Source organism: Pseudophryne corroboree, chromosome 7 (assembly GCF_028390025.1).
Source record: "Pseudophryne corroboree isolate aPseCor3 chromosome 7, aPseCor3.hap2, whole genome shotgun sequence".
In the NCBI taxonomy this organism is placed as follows: Eukaryota; Metazoa; Chordata; class Amphibia; order Anura; family Myobatrachidae; genus Pseudophryne; species Pseudophryne corroboree.
The window spans coordinates 320,098,230-320,114,965 of record NC_086450.1 but is presented as its reverse complement, the minus strand read 5'-3'; the positions used below and the strand labels follow the sequence as shown (position 1 = coordinate 320,114,965).

At 43.9% G+C, this 16,736-nt stretch overlaps 1 protein-coding gene and 1 long non-coding RNA gene across 2 annotated transcripts in view; one reads left to right on the top strand and one right to left on the bottom strand.

Annotated features, from left to right (window-relative positions):
- Nucleotides 1–16,736, top strand: part of LOC134945174 (uncharacterized) — a 532,944-nt gene that overhangs the window by 99,050 nt on the left and 417,158 nt on the right. Inside the window, exons 18-20 of the mRNA XM_063934300.1 lie at nucleotides 12,273–12,435; nucleotides 14,343–14,429; nucleotides 14,703–14,837. Coding sequence (XP_063790370.1) covers nucleotides 12,273–12,435; nucleotides 14,343–14,429; nucleotides 14,703–14,837 — 385 coding nt within the window. The remainder of the gene's footprint in view (nucleotides 1–12,272; nucleotides 12,436–14,342; nucleotides 14,430–14,702; nucleotides 14,838–16,736) is intronic.
- LOC134945175 (uncharacterized) overlaps nucleotides 11,365–16,736 on the bottom strand; it is a 115,829-nt gene continuing 110,457 nt past the window's right edge. Inside the window, exon 3 of the long non-coding RNA XR_010182061.1 lies at nucleotides 11,365–12,325. This is a non-coding gene — a long non-coding RNA (uncharacterized LOC134945175). The remainder of the gene's footprint in view (nucleotides 12,326–16,736) is intronic.

Genomic DNA, 16,736 nt, shown 5'->3' with positions numbered 1-16,736 from the left:
GAGACCGCCAGAACTACCGGAGGCGTCTCAGCCTTGCGTAAGGTCCAAATCCATTTTGGGTAAACGGGATAAATTTCATATGTCTTATGATTTTCCAGTTTCTGCTATGTTGCATTCTGACGATTCCATGCCAGACCTCACGGAACAAGATGAGGGTGAGGAGGGCGAAGTGGAGTCAGATAGCGAGGAGGTTAACAGTTCCGGCATTGATGATCTCATCAGAGCGGTACGTCAGTCTCTGAGGTTTCCTGAAACTGAGGAGCCACTCACAAATGATCAGGTCGTATTTACGAAACGACGGAAGACGCCAATAAGTTTCCCTCTGTCGGATTCTCTAAATCAGATGTTAGTAGAAACACGACAGAATCCAGATAAACGGTTTTCTATACCTCGCAGATTTAAGTCTAGTTATCCGTTTCCAGACTCGGTAACGTGTACATGGGAGAATCCACCAATAGTTGATTCGTCAGTGTCCAAGCTTACCAGGAAATTAACCAAGATCCTTCAGATCGCAAGATAGAAACTATGCTAAAATCCATACCAGTGCCAGCAGCGACTACACTTAATGTATGTAGCAGCAGGTGTGATGCTAAGACCTGGATTGGTTGGCATTTGGGTCACTAAGGCGCTCATAATATGGCTTACAGAACTCAAATCTGCTCTACATGATGAAAACCTGATAATTCTTGTAAATCAAATGATTGAGGCTGTAGAGTATCTCTGTACAGCGTCTACTGACGTCTGACAGCTCACTTCTCGTATTTCATCGTCGCTAGTTACGGCACGAAGAGCACTCTACCTGCGTACTTATCAGGCGGAGGCAGAGGTCAAACGAAGTATAGAGGCGTTGCCTTACGATGGCAAGAAGTTGTTTGGTCCAGAATTGGACGCATGGATTGCGGAGGCTACGGGAGGTAAGTCTGTTTTCTTACCATTGCCTCCACCGGCTCCAAGAAGAAGGTACGCTGGACCTTCGTTCAAATCCTTTAGACCTCAGCCCTTTCGAGGACGTGGCAGAGGATCAGCCACGCCTGCTAGACGTGGTCGCGGACGTGGTTTCCATCAAACCAACACAACTCGCCAAGACGCTAAGGTTACCGACAAGCCATTGGCATGACGGGTTACCAGCCCATCTCGGTTCTCCAATTGTGGGAGCACGCCTTCAGACGTTCCATGTGGCGTGGTTCCACACATCTGCGGATGGCTGGATCCGCAATTTAGTGTTAAAAGGTTACAAAATAGAGTTCGACTGTCTTCCGCCTCTGCGGTTTTTCAAGACAGGATTGCCTCTGTCGGACGACAAGAGGACGGTTTTGCAAATTGCCATTCAGTCCCTACTGGATTCGGCAGTGTTGATTCCGGTCCCTGTACACCAACAGGGTCAGGGTTATTATTCAAGTCTGTTTGTGGTCCCGAAGCCGGATGGCTCAGTCAGACCAATATTGAACTTAAAGGGCCTCAATCAGTACGTAACTTACTACAGATTCAAAATGGAGTCTCTACGTTCGGTGATTGCGGGTTTAGAGGCAAAGGAATTTATGATTGCGCTAGACCTCAAGGATGCGTACTTACACATTCCAATTTGGCAGCCTCATCAGATTTGCAATACGCCAGAACCATTACCAGTTTCAGGCTCTACAGTTTGGCCTGTCATCAGCGCCTCGGGTATTCACCAAAGTGATGTCTGTGATGATAGCTCACCTCAGATCCCTGGGAGTGACAATAGTTCCGTATTTAGACGATCTGCTCATCAAAGCTCCGTCTCAACAGATACTTCTCCAACATGCGCTGCTGACATACAATGTACTGGTTCACCACGGTTGGATTGTCAACTTCAAGAAATCACATCTAATTCCGTCTCAACGCCTTCAGTTCCTAGGTATGATTCTCGATACGGTCAATCAAAGAATTTACCTACCACAGCAGAAAGTACAAATGCTACGCCATCTAGTACAATTAGTGCTCAAGCCACGCACAGTGTCGGTACATTTGTGCATTCGCCTCTTAGGCACAATGGTGGCAGCTTTCGAGGCGCTTCAGTTCGGAAGATTTCACTCTCGTCCATTTCAGCTGAATGGGCTTGCCCAGTGGTCGGGCTCGCATCTGCAGATTCACCACAGGGTGAGGTTGTCGCCAACAGCAAGAGTATCTCTGCTCTGGTGGCTCAAGGAACACAATTTAACCGCAGGAAAACAGTTCGGAAGTTGGAATTGGATAATTCTAATTACGGACGCCAGTCTCAGAGGTTGGGGAGCGGTAATTCAAAATTGTCAGCTCCAGGGTCTCTGGGCGGATCACGAGAAATTGCTGTCTATAAATGTTCTAGAACTCCGCGCAATTTACAATGCGCTACGACAAGCAGTGCACATGCTTCGCTCTCAACCTGTCCAAGTGCAGTCGGACAATGCGACGGCGGTCGCATACATCAACAAACAAGGAGGAACGAGAAGCCGCATAGCAATGCGGGAAGTAGCTCGAATCCTCAATTGGGCGGAATGCCACCAGGTGATATTGTCGGCCGTGTTCATTCCGGGAGTGGACAACTGGGAAGCAGATTATCTCAGTCGTCGGGATTTTCATCCAGGCGAATGGGCATTAAATCCAGAAGTGTTTCACATGTTGGTTCAGCGATGGGGTTATCCTCAGGTGGACCTGATGGCATCTCGACACAATCACCAAACGTTCCAGTATGTGTCCAGAACAAGAGATCCAAAGGCAGTGGCGGTGGATGCTCTCACTGTCGCGTGGCCGTACAGTCTTGTGTATCTGTTTCCACCGTTTCCGCTGCTCCCTCTGGTGCTAAAACGGATCAAAAGAGAGTCGGTCACAGTCATACTAGTGGCGCCTCATTGGCCTCGGAGAGCTTGGTTCTCGGATCTTCGAGGATTACTCGCAGACGATCCTTGGCCGCTCCCGCTACGTCCAGACCTGTTACAACAGGGTCCGTTCCTTTACCCCGATTTAGCGCGGCTGCGTTTGACGGGGTGGCTGTTGAGACCGCCCTCTTAAGAAGAGAGGGCATTCCAGATTCAGTTATACCAACCATGTTACGAGCTAGGAAGCCGGTTACGGCAGCTCATTATTACAGAATATGGCGTGCCTATATAGGTTGGTGTGAAGCTCGGAAATTTCCGACATCAGCTTTCAAGGTATGCCGCCTGTTGTTGTTTCTACAAACAGGGTTAGATGGAGGATTGCGTTTATCTACACTGAAGGTGCAGGTATCTGCTTTGTCAATTTACTTTCAAAGACGATTGGCTCTATTGCCGTCTATACGCACTTTTCTCCAAGGTGTACTCAGGGTACAGCCTCCATTCATTCCACCTACAGCGCCATGGGACTTGAATCTGGTTTTGGAGTTCTTACAGTCTTCATATTTTGAACCCTTACAGCAAGTGGATATAAAGTTTCTCACTTGGAAAACAATTTTTCTCCTAGCCTTAGCTTCGGCAAGGCGTGTTTCGGATTTGGATGCCTTGTCATGCAAGGCACCGTATTTGGTATTTCATGATGACAGAGCGGAACTTCGGACGAATCCCGCCTTCTTACCAAAGGTAGTGTCATCTTTTCACATCAATCAACCAATAGTAGTTCCTGTGTTGACAGCACATTCTGGAACGCTGGATGTGGTACGCGCTTTACGCGTTTATGTATCCCGAACGTCTTCAGTTCGTAAAACGGATACGTTGTTTGTTCTATATGATGCGGCCAAGATGGGTTGGCCAGCGTCTAAACAAACCTTATCCAGATGGATAAAACTGACCATACGTCAGGCTTACCTTCATGCTAGGTTACAACTGCCTACGTCAGTAACCGCTCATTCCACACGTTCTGTGGGAACTTCATGGGCAGCTGGTCGTGGGGCTTCTGCGACGCAGCTTTGCCGTGCGGCTACATGGTCTTCAGTGCACACGTTTGTGCGCTTTTACAAGTTTGATACGTTTGCGGCATCAGCATCTAGCTTTGGCCGCCTAGTGTTACAAGTGCCAAACAGCTCTCCCGCCCACAGGGGAAGCTTTGGTACGTCCCAAGAGTACTCCAGTGACCCCTAGTGGATGATAAAGAAAATAGGATTTTGGTACTTACCAGGTAAATCCTTTTCTTTGAATCCATAGGGGGCACTGGACGCCCACCCAGAGCAGTTTTACCTAGTTGTGGTTAGTTCTGAGGATCTTATGGTAACACACTTTCACCGACTGGTTCAAATTACAAGTGCTGGTTAGGGTGTCAACTGTTTAGTTGTCAGTAACGTTATGTGTCAACTTCGTTATTGTCCATTATGTTATATGTAATACTCCATTGTCAACCTCTCTATAGTTCCTGTTTCGGCTCAGTAAAAAACACTGACAAGTACTCGGGGATATGGAGGGGTGGAGTGTTAAAAATTTAAATATTCAGTGCTGTTCCTACGGAAGCCCGTCCATATCCCAAGAGTACTCCAGTGCCCCCTATGGATTCAAAGAAAAGGATTTACCTGGTAAGTACCAAAATCCTATTTTTTCCCTTAGATTCAAGTTAATCTTCTGAACAAAATTTGCTGTTTTGAAGCTTTACTTTTTAATAAACTCTAGCATCTCTGCGAGAGTTCTGACTTTTTAACTTCCTCCTCTCACTTTCCTTAGTACCAGAGTTGGATTAAGACTTTGAAAGTAGGAAAAGTTTAAGAGTAGGTCATAAAAATAAATCAAATTTGCTTATGCGGAAAAGTCTAATTAAAGACTATGTTTACTCCTGCATATGGATAATGAGGTTGAGAAAATAAATGTATATTTTCTAATCATACATTAGGTCAGTCACATCTTAACGCATAGGCACACTAGTCCAGGGCTCCACAATTCTAGGGGCCTCCGAACAGGGGCGGGTGATGGTCGCACAATCAACAGTTGCAAGGTAGCATTCTTTGCCTGCCTCCAAGCCTGGAGCTAGACAGTGAATGGCCTTACAGCATGCTGATTGGAGGATAGCTGAAGCTATTCACCAATCATTGTGCTGACAGCCATTCACTTTATGGAAGCATGTGGACAGATGGCGCGGGACCTCAGGAGCTGCATGTTATGATTTATTTTAATTGGTTCCTGTGAATTTGTGGGTAGGGGCTCCAGTGCATTGCTTTGCCTATGGCTTACAATGCTGTTAATACGGCATTGGTGTCAGTGACAGGATCACTCACAGCCACGATCATGCCCTCAAATGTATGTGCTAGATGACTGCTCCCTGGCCCTGCCAGATTTGAGTTCCTCGCTTGGTGACTTTCACCCTTCATAAGTGTGCTACCCCTTCTTCCTACTGATCTCTGTTCATTTACTTCTGGGTTTCTAAGTGTTGGTGAGGGATCTGAATGATCCGAATGTTAGTGAGGGATCCCTGTGCTCTCTGTACGTGAAAACATGTGATATCTTAGACACAGGCTAACGCCATTATATGGCATATTGGGACTCAAGCTCTGAAAATCTAAGCCTATTACTGTATATACATGTGATCCTTAACTGATGCAAAAAATTTTTGGGAGGATTAACTGCAATTCCTCATTGATATATCTAACCCCAAGACAATGCTAAACCATCTGCAATGTGTGTGCCAATTAAGTTTACATGTGCAGGGTGGTGTGCAACTGATACAGGAGGGAGCAGCTGATGCTTCTCACCCTACAAATGACCCAGAACTAGGTCACCTAAATGATCCATCTTAATTCAGGGCAAGGACAAATGTAGGTTTTCTCTAGCAGGGTTTGCAAATACTACAATATGGTAAGAAGCAATTACTGTGTCCCAGCAATAGAGACTATGTTATAAATTTTATATATGGTACAGCAAGAAAATACTTCTTATCCACAGAATATAAGATACAAATTAAAAGTAAGAGTCTATTTAATTGTATGGAGATACACAATACATTGCCATAGTAGAGATAAATCTAAATCATACTGTACTTAATTGACAACAGGGTTTTCACTGTAATGATATGGGATCTCCACTAATTTCTCTACTATATCACAGAGAGCCTAGTGGCATAATTCCCACACTTCGGAAGGAGGGTGGATGTTGAATTCCCTGACAGATTTTGACTAGATGCCTATCTGCAACTATAAATTAATAAGTAGTATAGTGGTGACTGGTCCATTGAACCAGTAACATTTTTCCTACTGTATTTAAATTGTGTGGTTCAGTACAACTGAAACAAGCAAGTCCTCTCTCTTCTTGAACTCTCCATGCAAAGGTGTAGCATGGGGCCTTGGTACCCAGAGAAAGTGCCAGTACAACTGAAACAAGCAAGTCCTCCCTCTTCTTGAACCCTCCATGCAAAGGTGTAGCATGGGGCCTTGGCACCCAGAGAAAGTGCCAGTACAACTGAAACAAGCAAGTCCTCCCTCTTCTTGAACCTTCCATGCAAAGGTGTAGCATGGGGCCTTGGCACCCAGAGAAAGTGCCAGTACAACTGAAACAAGCAAGTCCTCCCTCTTCTTGAACCTTCCATGCAAAGGTGTAGCATGGGGCCTTGGCACCCAGAGAAAGTGTATGTTACAGCTCTCCCACTTCCACCATAATGAAGGGTTCCATATGCACTTTACATGCCCCCCAGACATTTTCACGTCTTGAGTCCTCCCACATACCATTTACAAGGCCAGTGTTGGACTGGGGATTGAAGTGACCACCAACGGTATTCCCCCGATGAAACCTGTAGCCCACTGGAGAAACACATTAGATAATCTGCTACTTTGGTTGTACTGTCTTCAGGATCACTTGTTTACTGAGCTCGTGGTTGATGACTTACATGGAGTAATATCGCTATTATGCTCCTGATTCTGCTGCTAACCAGAAATTGGTGAGATACTGTGATCTGTCCACCAGATACTATACACTTATACCTGGGGATCTGAGCCATATTGGATGAACTGTGTATGCTTCTTGGAGATGGAGATATTGGTCACCTGGTGAACTCCCGACACCAGCATATATCAATGTAGTCAATGACTGTACATTCATAAGCTGGGGGTATGAAAGTGAATTATGGCCCTCATTTCGAGATGTTCGCTCGGTAATTTTCTTCGCATCGCAGCGATTTTCCGCTAATTGCGCATGCGCAATGTTCGCACTGCGACTGCGCCAAGTAAATTTGCTAAGAAGTTTGGTATTTTACTCACGGCATTACGAGGTTTTTTCTTCGTTCTGGTGATCGTAGTGTGATTGACAGGAAGTGGGTGTTTCTGGGCGGAAACTGGCCGTTTTATGGGTGTGTGTGAAAAAACGCTGCCGTTTCTGGGAAAAACGCGGGAGTGGCTGGAGAAACGGGGGAGTGTCTGGGCGAACGCTGGGTGTGTTTGTGACATCAAACCAGGAACGAAACTGACTGAACTGATCGCAGTGGCAGAGTAAGTCTCGAGTTACTCAGAAACTGCTTAGAAATTTCTATTCGCAATTTTGAGAATCTTTCGTTCGCAATTTTGCTAAGCTAAGATTCACTCCCAGTAGGCGGCGGCTTAGCGTGTGCAATGCTGCTAAAAGCAGCTTGCGAGCGAACAACTCGGAATGAGGGCCTATATTTGCTTTCATTACAGTCAGTATAGTATTGTATTGGACTGAAATATTGATATGGGGCAAAAAACAAACAAACAAATATATATATTGATGCGGCTGCCCATCCCTATTAAGTGGTAATGGTAGGCTCAGACTAAAGCACCACACTTGTGCAGTTTTGTAATTTACCATCCTTACACTTTCCCTCAGTTTCTTTTCACCTGATGGACCACGCTCTCTACAGCTTCTGTTCTTGTATGGCTCCTCAGTCTATGGTTCTTGTTTCCTGGGTCCTCCAGGCTCCTATGTCATGTTATTGTCCTCTATGCTGTTTTGTGACAGCATTAGTTCATGTCTGCTGTGCTTTAGGATGCCTGGCTCCTCTTATATCTGTTGTTCAACCTCTATGCCCCATAGGTAAGGGAACGGAATTTTAATTTAGATGATCCCCAATGGGAATCTTCCAGATCCTCTGAGTCTGACACTGTCTGCTTCTGTCTCACAGTCCGATTGCGTATGGCTAGGCCCATTACATCTGTACCCCTGCACTCTCCTCTGTACAGTAAGGTACTGTGACTGTCACAGAAGAGTCATTTTGTTTTTCCATCCTCCACATCAATTAAATTAGAGTTTAAGAAGGTAGAACATAATGGACCAGTGTGTTTTTTCAATGTTACTAACTACACGTTTGTAATGTCCCTATAGATTGAATTAAGTTAATTTTCCTAGCTTACTTCTTACAGCAAGTCTGGTGTTGTGGGCACTGGGCATGACTCCTATTACATATGCACTGTGCTTTCCTATAACGCCATGCATTGTGCCTTCTTATGATGGAAAAGCTAACTGGAATAGGGGAGAAACATAATATAAACACGGGCTGTGTAATGTGAAGGTGTGTTCATGCAAATGCTGCTCATGCACACCTGGAGTAATAATACACATATGTGCCTGTTAAGACTGAAGGTGCGTACACACTGTGCAATATCGCATATAATCTGGCTGATATCTGCCGGTTCACTTTTATATTGTATAGTCTATTTGCACGATACTGGATACAATGTGCGTTCCTGTGGGTTGTATCCAGCATCGCATGTTGGACCTTCATGCAGGTCTGATGTGCAATATTGCTTACTAGGGCCATGGTGCCAAATGCAGCATGCCCCCCCCCCCCAAAAAAAATTTGACATCGGCAAGTGTGTATACACTTGCCAATATCGGATCCCGTCGCTGATGACACTGCATGGTTTGCGGTGTCGTCCTAATGTGTACGCACCTTAAGAGATGTATCATTTGCACCATTAGCTCTACTGTGCTCTCTCCTGTAATCACAGATAGAAATTATTGGACTGGGTACGCACAGCAGTTTTTGTAGAGGTGGCATCAGCATCCGTCTCAGTTGGCTTGAGGTTGTATAGCTTCCCTGAACAGATATTTTTATTTTTATTCCTATTACTGCTCATTTGTATTTTTAAATGTATCCAGTTTGATTCTCCATGAAGCTAGTATAATTTAGGACACTACTGTATCCTTGCTGACAGTCTCTATTTTTTAACATTTCCTGCTGCATTTGTATCATGTTTGTGTTATGTTTGGTAAAGCTTGATAACCATGGTGGTCATTCCGAGTTGTTCGCTCGTTATTTTTTTCTTGCAACGGAGCGATTAGTCGCTAATGCGCGTGCGCAATGTCCACAGTGCGACTGCGCCAAGTAAATTTGCTATGCAGTTAGGTATTTTACTCACGGCATTACGAGGTTTTTTCTTCGTTCTGGTGATCGTAATGTGATTGACAGGAAGTGGGTGTTTCTGGGCGGAAACTGGCCGTTTTATGGGAGAGTGTGAAAAAACGCTACCGTTTCTGGGAAAAACGTGGGAGTGGCTGGAGAAACGGAGGAGTGTCTGGGCGAACGCTGGGTGTGTTTGTGACGTCAAACCAGGAACGACAAGCACTGAACTGATCGCACTGGCAGAGTAAGTCTCGAGCTACTCAGAAACTGCACAGAGAAGTCTTTTCGCAATATTGCGAATCTTTCGTTAGCTATTTTGATAAGCTAAGATTCACTCCCAGTAGGTGGCGGCTTAGCGTGTGCAAAGCTGCTAAAAGCAGCTTGCGAGCGAACAACTCGGAATGAGGGCCAATGATCGAGAATATAGGCCCATATTTGTCAAGCCTTAGAGAGTAATAAATTTCAAGGTGATAAAGTACCAGCCAATCAGCTTCTAACTGTCATGTTACAGGCTAAATTTTAAAAATGACAGTTAGGATCTGATTACTTGGTACTTTATCACTGTGGAATTTATCACTCTTCAAGGCTTGATAAATATGGGCCATAGTACTTGCTTTTATTAAACACAATTAACATCACTGTTGCACTTGTGATATACTTGTTCTGAGTGCATTGCAGATAATACAATAGCTAATTATCATTTAAATGAAGTGCTGCTTTTAATTGCACTTATTAACCAGAAGGTTTTTATAGTTGAAAATAAATCTGCTCTTTGTTCTGCCATTGCTGACTCAATTTACAGTTTAAATGAACTTCTTTAAATGTCTTTAAGAAAATATTCTTAAAAACCTTTCAGCAAATTGGCCATGCTTCCTGCTGTGTCATGATTTTTAGGATCGTAATATTTATACAGTTTAAAAGTATTGCACCTTTATTGTGGTTCCATACAACAATCTAATTGTGGGTACTCTGGTTCTATAAGACCCAAACAACACCAAGCAGAAAATAATTCCTACTCCAGCTAGGACTATAACAAAACATAAATCTTTCTTAGCTAACAAACTGCCTGTCTACTCAGGTCCCCTACAAGTCCTTTATGTATCCTGCACATCCAATCTTTATAGTTTGAATTCTTGGTTCATAAAAATTGGTGAAGAACTTGTGAACGGGTTAATGTACGTTTTAAAATAGAGCGTGCGGTTTAACTAGTGATGTGTCAGGTAATACTAAAAGAACAAGAGGTACTAAATGCAAATCTATGTCGTATAAGTTAAGTTGTATGAGTTATACGCAGATATAAGTATTACAACATGTATGAATGTAGTTATTAATAGACGTGTATGAGTTATCCATAAATGTGTGTATGTGTAACACCTCATGGCTGGCAGGTATGTCTAAGTGGTTGAGAGAGGTATCACAGGTGTTGGGTGGCTGTGTGAGTGACCTTTCCCCGGCAAACGTTTCTCCCGTACCTTGGGGGTCATTCCGAGTTGATCGCTTGCTAGCTACTTTTTGCAGCCATGCAAATGCATAGTCACCACCTACTGGGGAGTGTATATTTGCTGTGCAAGTGTGCGATCGCATGTGCCACCGAGCAGTACAAAAATAGTTTGTGCAGTTTCTGAGTAGCTCACTTACTCAGCCCTTGCGATCACTTCAGCCTGTCCGGTCCCGGAATTGACGTCAGACATCCGCCCTGCAAACGCTTGGACACACCTGTGCTTTGCCAACCACTCCCAGAAAACGGGCAGTTGACACCCATAAACGCCTTCTTCCTGTCACTCTCCTTGCGAATGGCTGTGCGAATGGATTCTTCGTAAAATCCATCGCTCAGCAACGATCTGCTTTGTACCTGTATGATGTGCCTGCACATTACGGTGCATACACATGCGCAGTTCTGACCTGATCGCAGCGCAGCGAAAAATCCTAGCGTGCGATTAGGTCGTAATGACCCCCTTGTCCTTTAGTACCGTGCTCAGAGAGGTAAAATAGATTAATACGAAACAGAAGTGAGTCAGCAATTCCAACAGGATGTCTTTTTATTTAGCTGTAATGAACTCTGGATTGAAGTTGAGGATTGATTAATCGGCATTACATTTGAATAATTACAAAAAGAATTGGGCATCAAAGAAAAACAAAGAGAAAACAATTGGATAAAGTTCACACCACAATGAATCATTCAAAATGCAAAAGACAATCGATTTGAATCACAGATATGGGCAGATTATAATTGGAATTACAGATTAGCATATTATAATTGGAATCACAGAAATTAGCATATTATATTTGGAATCAAAGTCTATAATGTGTTCATGAGGAGTGTGATGAAAAACACATTCAGCAATAACAGACACTAACTTTCTAGCTTTCCCTATCCAAGGTACAGTGATCTTCACCGGCAATAAACGTTAGAGTTCTGGTAGAATTCTGCAGTGCCATAGTGTGCCAATGGGCGGGATTGGCACACAGATGTATAATGAATGTGTGATAGTGACAGTGTATCTCAGTTCTATCCAAAGAAAGTGTAGCTAGCGAAGGGATGGTAGTGTCTCTTGACAAGGGTCTTTTGGTTGAATAACTCAGTCTCTATCAGTTACAGGGCTTTATATGGTGTATATGCAATGATATTTGAAGTATAACCAGAAGTATATGAGATATCAATTGAGGTGTATGAAATAACAATATATGTGTATTATATATAAATAGAAGTCTATGAAGTATAAATATAAATAATATATGATACGTAACTAGAGATGTATGAGGTATAAATAGAAGTGTGTAATATATAACTAGAGGTGTATGATATATAACTAATGGTGTATGATATATAAATAGATCTTTATGAGGTATAAATAAAAGTGTGATATATACAGTAGCAAAGGTGCATGGAATTACAATTCAGATGTATGATATATCAATAAAGGTATATAAGGTATCACTACAGGTGTGTGAGGTGTAAGCAGATGTGCATGATGTACAGTAACTTTTGAACAAAGCACATCACAGTATATTAAAGTTTCTTTTTTCTTTAGGCATCCGTTTAAATTCCCCATCCCACAGAGTGTCCTTCTCCAGGAGACATTCACTGTAGATAAGCGAAAAAGACATTATATACTGGAAACAAAATTGGTTTTAGATCAAAAAGATGAATGCGTCCAGACCATTATTCTTGGATACCAAGCAGATAATCCTTATGTGAGTAAAAGAATTTGAATCTTGCTGTGTAGAGATGAGCAATATTTTCAAAACTGCTCTGCAAAATATTCCCACCACCATCACCACACACACACACACACACACACACACACACACACACACACACACACACTTTGGAACCGTGTCAAAAACACAGTAATAAACTGTTGGCAAAGTGACAACCAGTACCGCCAGGGTGTGTCCAGCACACATTCCCTAGCAAAATGTACAATAACACATAACAACTAACATGCACCTCAGATACAGCATTGTGGGCGACTCTGACTGGGCGACTGCTGTAGGACTACAAAGCCAAGCATGCCAGTCGGGTCCTAGGGCCAATTAAAGAGGAGGAGTCCCAACTTTCTTCGGAGGTGACACACACAATGTGCTGGCTGATGTTATATACCTGATATAAGTCATGCAATCACTGTATCTCACACATGGGGGGAGAGTAGTGGGGTCTCTGACTGGCCAGCTACTGTAGGACTACAAATCTCAGCATTCCAGTCGGGACGTAGGACCACACTTTGGGGTGCCGCAGCTGTCCTGGTGTATAGAGACCTCACCTCAGTGCCCAGACTGATTATCTCTGCTGCTGTTTCCTCTCGCCCTGTCTTCCTCTGGTGGAGCTGCCATGCGGGAGGGGGAAGGTGCTGGGGAACAGGCCTGGGTGCAGACATCATTTACACAAGCAGAGGAGTGTGTGAGCGGCCACGGACCAGCGCTTGGGAAATGAAAGTGGGCAACTGAAGAGGTCACCACCCCTGCCCCATTCATTAGCGTTCTAGTTGCCCTTGTGAGTTTCGCAGGAGTCCACATTGGTGGTGCTGGGGAGCAGGGACCTACAGCAAAGGTTCCAGGACTCGGCAGACGGTAGCCACTTAGGGCTGAGAGAAGAGGAGGTAGAGTACCTCTATCTGCGCCCTCTCAGATTCTACACCCGGGGCACATGCCCCCTTAGGCATCCCCCAGTTGTGGGCATGCTATGAATCTAGTGACACTTGCATCTGCTCCCTACAGAGTCTGTGTTTGCATAACTGTGAGTATGGCTGTACAATTCACATTACTGTTCAGTAAACCACCCCACTAGTTAAGTACTGGGCTCAGGGGCGCTTTAAGAGAGAAGGAGGCCCGTGTGCTGCCTCTTCCGTATGTGCCCCCTCCTCTCTGCAGGAGCGATGTTGAGTCTGAGCACTAGATGCGCAGATCTCCAGGAAAATGGTGTGGCGAGCATATTCCCAGAGATTTCTCTACTGCGCATGCGCAGAACTCCGTAAAAATGGCCGCTGCACCATTTTCACAAGGTTTTAACAGCGCGGTACTCCGGAGGGGTGAGTATGACAAAAATGGGTGCAGCCTGTGCGGCGTGGGCCCCCTCTGGACTCAGGGGCCTGAAAGCACCGCATACACTGCACCCATTATAGAAACGCCAGTGACTGGGCTGTTCATTGACTCAGGGCATCCGCTGGTGTGTACCTGCACTCTGCCTACCACCTCCATTTGTAAACACATATTACAGCATCAATTAGACACAGTCATTTCTCCATTAGGACCGGGTCTCGGGTATACAAGCACCCTGGGTGAAAAATGTTAAAGCGCCCCTACCTCCATCCAACTACATTTATAAGTAATACTTTTGTTATTAACAATATTTCCATATTTTTATTTAATTTAAAAAAAATTCACATAAGAGAACCAATATATATATATATATATATATATATATATATATATATATATAGGTATATAAAGGCCTACCAAGAATGAAGACAAAATATTACATTGTCATTTATTGTAATATAAACCCTGCATCTAAAATGCTGTTTAGTGAATAAAACACCAAATGCATTTAGTATAGGAACCATTTTATCTATTGTGTTTTGTAAATTTGCAATGTCTCCCAGATCTGTGCTGGCCTAAAGCATCCCTTGAAGCATAAAAGCTTTCCCAGTAACATTGAAGCCTGTGCCTCTACCAAGAAACATCTCTCTGTAAGTTGTTACACAATCATTTCTGTAAACAAAATTTGATCATTTTAAACAAAAAATCTGTATTTCATTACAGAAACTGTTTCACAATTGTTCTGTTTAAAGAATTGTTAAATATTTATATTCACATAACATAATCTCCCTTTTGACGTTTTACTTTGCAATCTTATTTGCTTAGCCCTCGCCATCCCTGATTTAATTCATATCTATGACACTTTCAATAAAAGTCATCAATGAAACCTGTAAATTGTTGCTCTCTATTATGTACCTCAACAGGGAAAACATGAAGCTGATGCTACCATTAAAGTTAACAAGAAAGATATATTTAGTCTCACTGGGAAATTTGAGAATAAGTCTAAGAAGAATGAATTGTGGCAAGCTGTGCGAATGGATATGACTCATGTTTTCCAGGTAATAACACTTGGCATTTGTTAAAACATTACCAGGAACATATTATAACTGTTGGTCCGTAGTAACATTTACATGTATTTTAACTATTGTTTAGTGTAGACGTTTTCAACTCCAGTCCTCAAGTAACCCCAACAGATCATGTTTTCAGGATTTCTTTAACCACTTGCCTGGCATGGTCGCATCAGATGCGACCACACCAGGCAGTGCTTTATCTGACCTGGTCGCACAGGATGCGACCAGTCAGATAAACAGTGTTTGCAGTGGCAGGGAAAATAAACTTCCCTTCGCTGCTGCTGTCAGAGGGACCGGAGCGCTCCACCTGCACACTCCCCAGTGTTTGCCTTGCTGCCGATCACTGCTGACCGGTCAGTACGGCAGGACCACCCCCTTCCCCTCCAGCGGCTGCACACAACAGCAGCCGCTGGGGAAGTGTAAATGAACCCCCCAAGCCCTCCTGTGTACCTGGAGGCTGTCCCGGCTTTTAGATTGAAAGCTGCGATAGTCGCAATATTTCCGATGGTCGTGATGTTTCCGATGGTAGCTACCGATGTTCAGATGTTTGGGGAAAAAATCAAATATTAAAAAAATTCTTTTTTTTTTTTACTAAAATCATTTTAGATGATGTTAAATACATATTCTTCACCTAACTGACTAATAAAAAAAAAAGTCAGTTAAGTGGTTAATCAGGCACACCTTTTTTTAATCTATTTTGCTTTGTCCACAAGTATCTTAACTGTTTCCACAGATAGAAATCCTTAAAACATGACCTGTAGGGTTTACTTTGACTGGATTTGAAAATCCCTGGTTTAATGGGACAATGTGACTTTCATTATTAATAATAATCACTGTACATCCCATTTAATTGTCTCAAATGACATCATGGTCTAGGTGGTTACCATGTACCTTCTGCTTCCAATATTAAACTACATTGTACAGCAATATTTTATTTTGTTTCAATTCTGTAGTCACTGTAGAATAATAAATCTAATCCAGAGGTAGTAGTTAATGAGGCATATGTTGCTCCAATGATACATGTACAGAAAAAGATGGGCCTATACAGTATTGAGTATAGGGGGTAATTCAGACTGCGATCGCAGTCTGAATACCTATGTGGCGTGCACTCGCTAACAGCATCTCTGGGCTGTGATCGCCTCTGCCTGATTGACAGGCAGAGGTGGTCGCGGGGTGGGAGGGGGCGTGTCAATGGCATTAGAATGCCATTGGCGGGACGCGGTCTGGACAACAGAGGCGTGTCCGGACCGTTGGGGAGGCGGGCTGCGGTGGCTGCATGACATCACACGCAACCGCTGCGACCCGGGACGCGCTGAGTAGTGGCCTGCCAGTGCGCAGGAGCTGCGCTTGCAGGGAGCTACTGAGCGGGTTTAAAAGCATTGCCGCTGTGCGGTGCTTTTACACCCTTCCAAGGAAGGGCCAGACATGCGGGGCGGACTAGCCTTGTGCTGGACGTCACCCCGCATATCTGAGAAACTGATTGTAAATTTAGCACATCTACGATCAGATCTGAATTACCCCCATAGTACACATCTCGAGGTGCAGATGGTTTGCAGCTAGTCATCATTGTCTATCATCTCTGGGAGTGCTGGGCATGCCCCCATAATGATGAAAATGGAGGCATGTCACGAGGCCATGCTCCTTCCCATGAGGCCGCACCCTCTTTTCGGGTGCACATGGAATCATGAATTTACATACACTGCAAAATGTTGGGGCGTATGCATATGTGAGAACGCTACATTTCAACCCAGATCCGTCTCTTCGGACAAAGGTGATGCATATGACTCTGCAACACGGTACATGTGTGTGTGCTCCGTTACGGAGCAAGAGCAGTGCGAACAAATGCAAGAAACACTTTGCAAACAATCATATGTTCAATTCAGCATC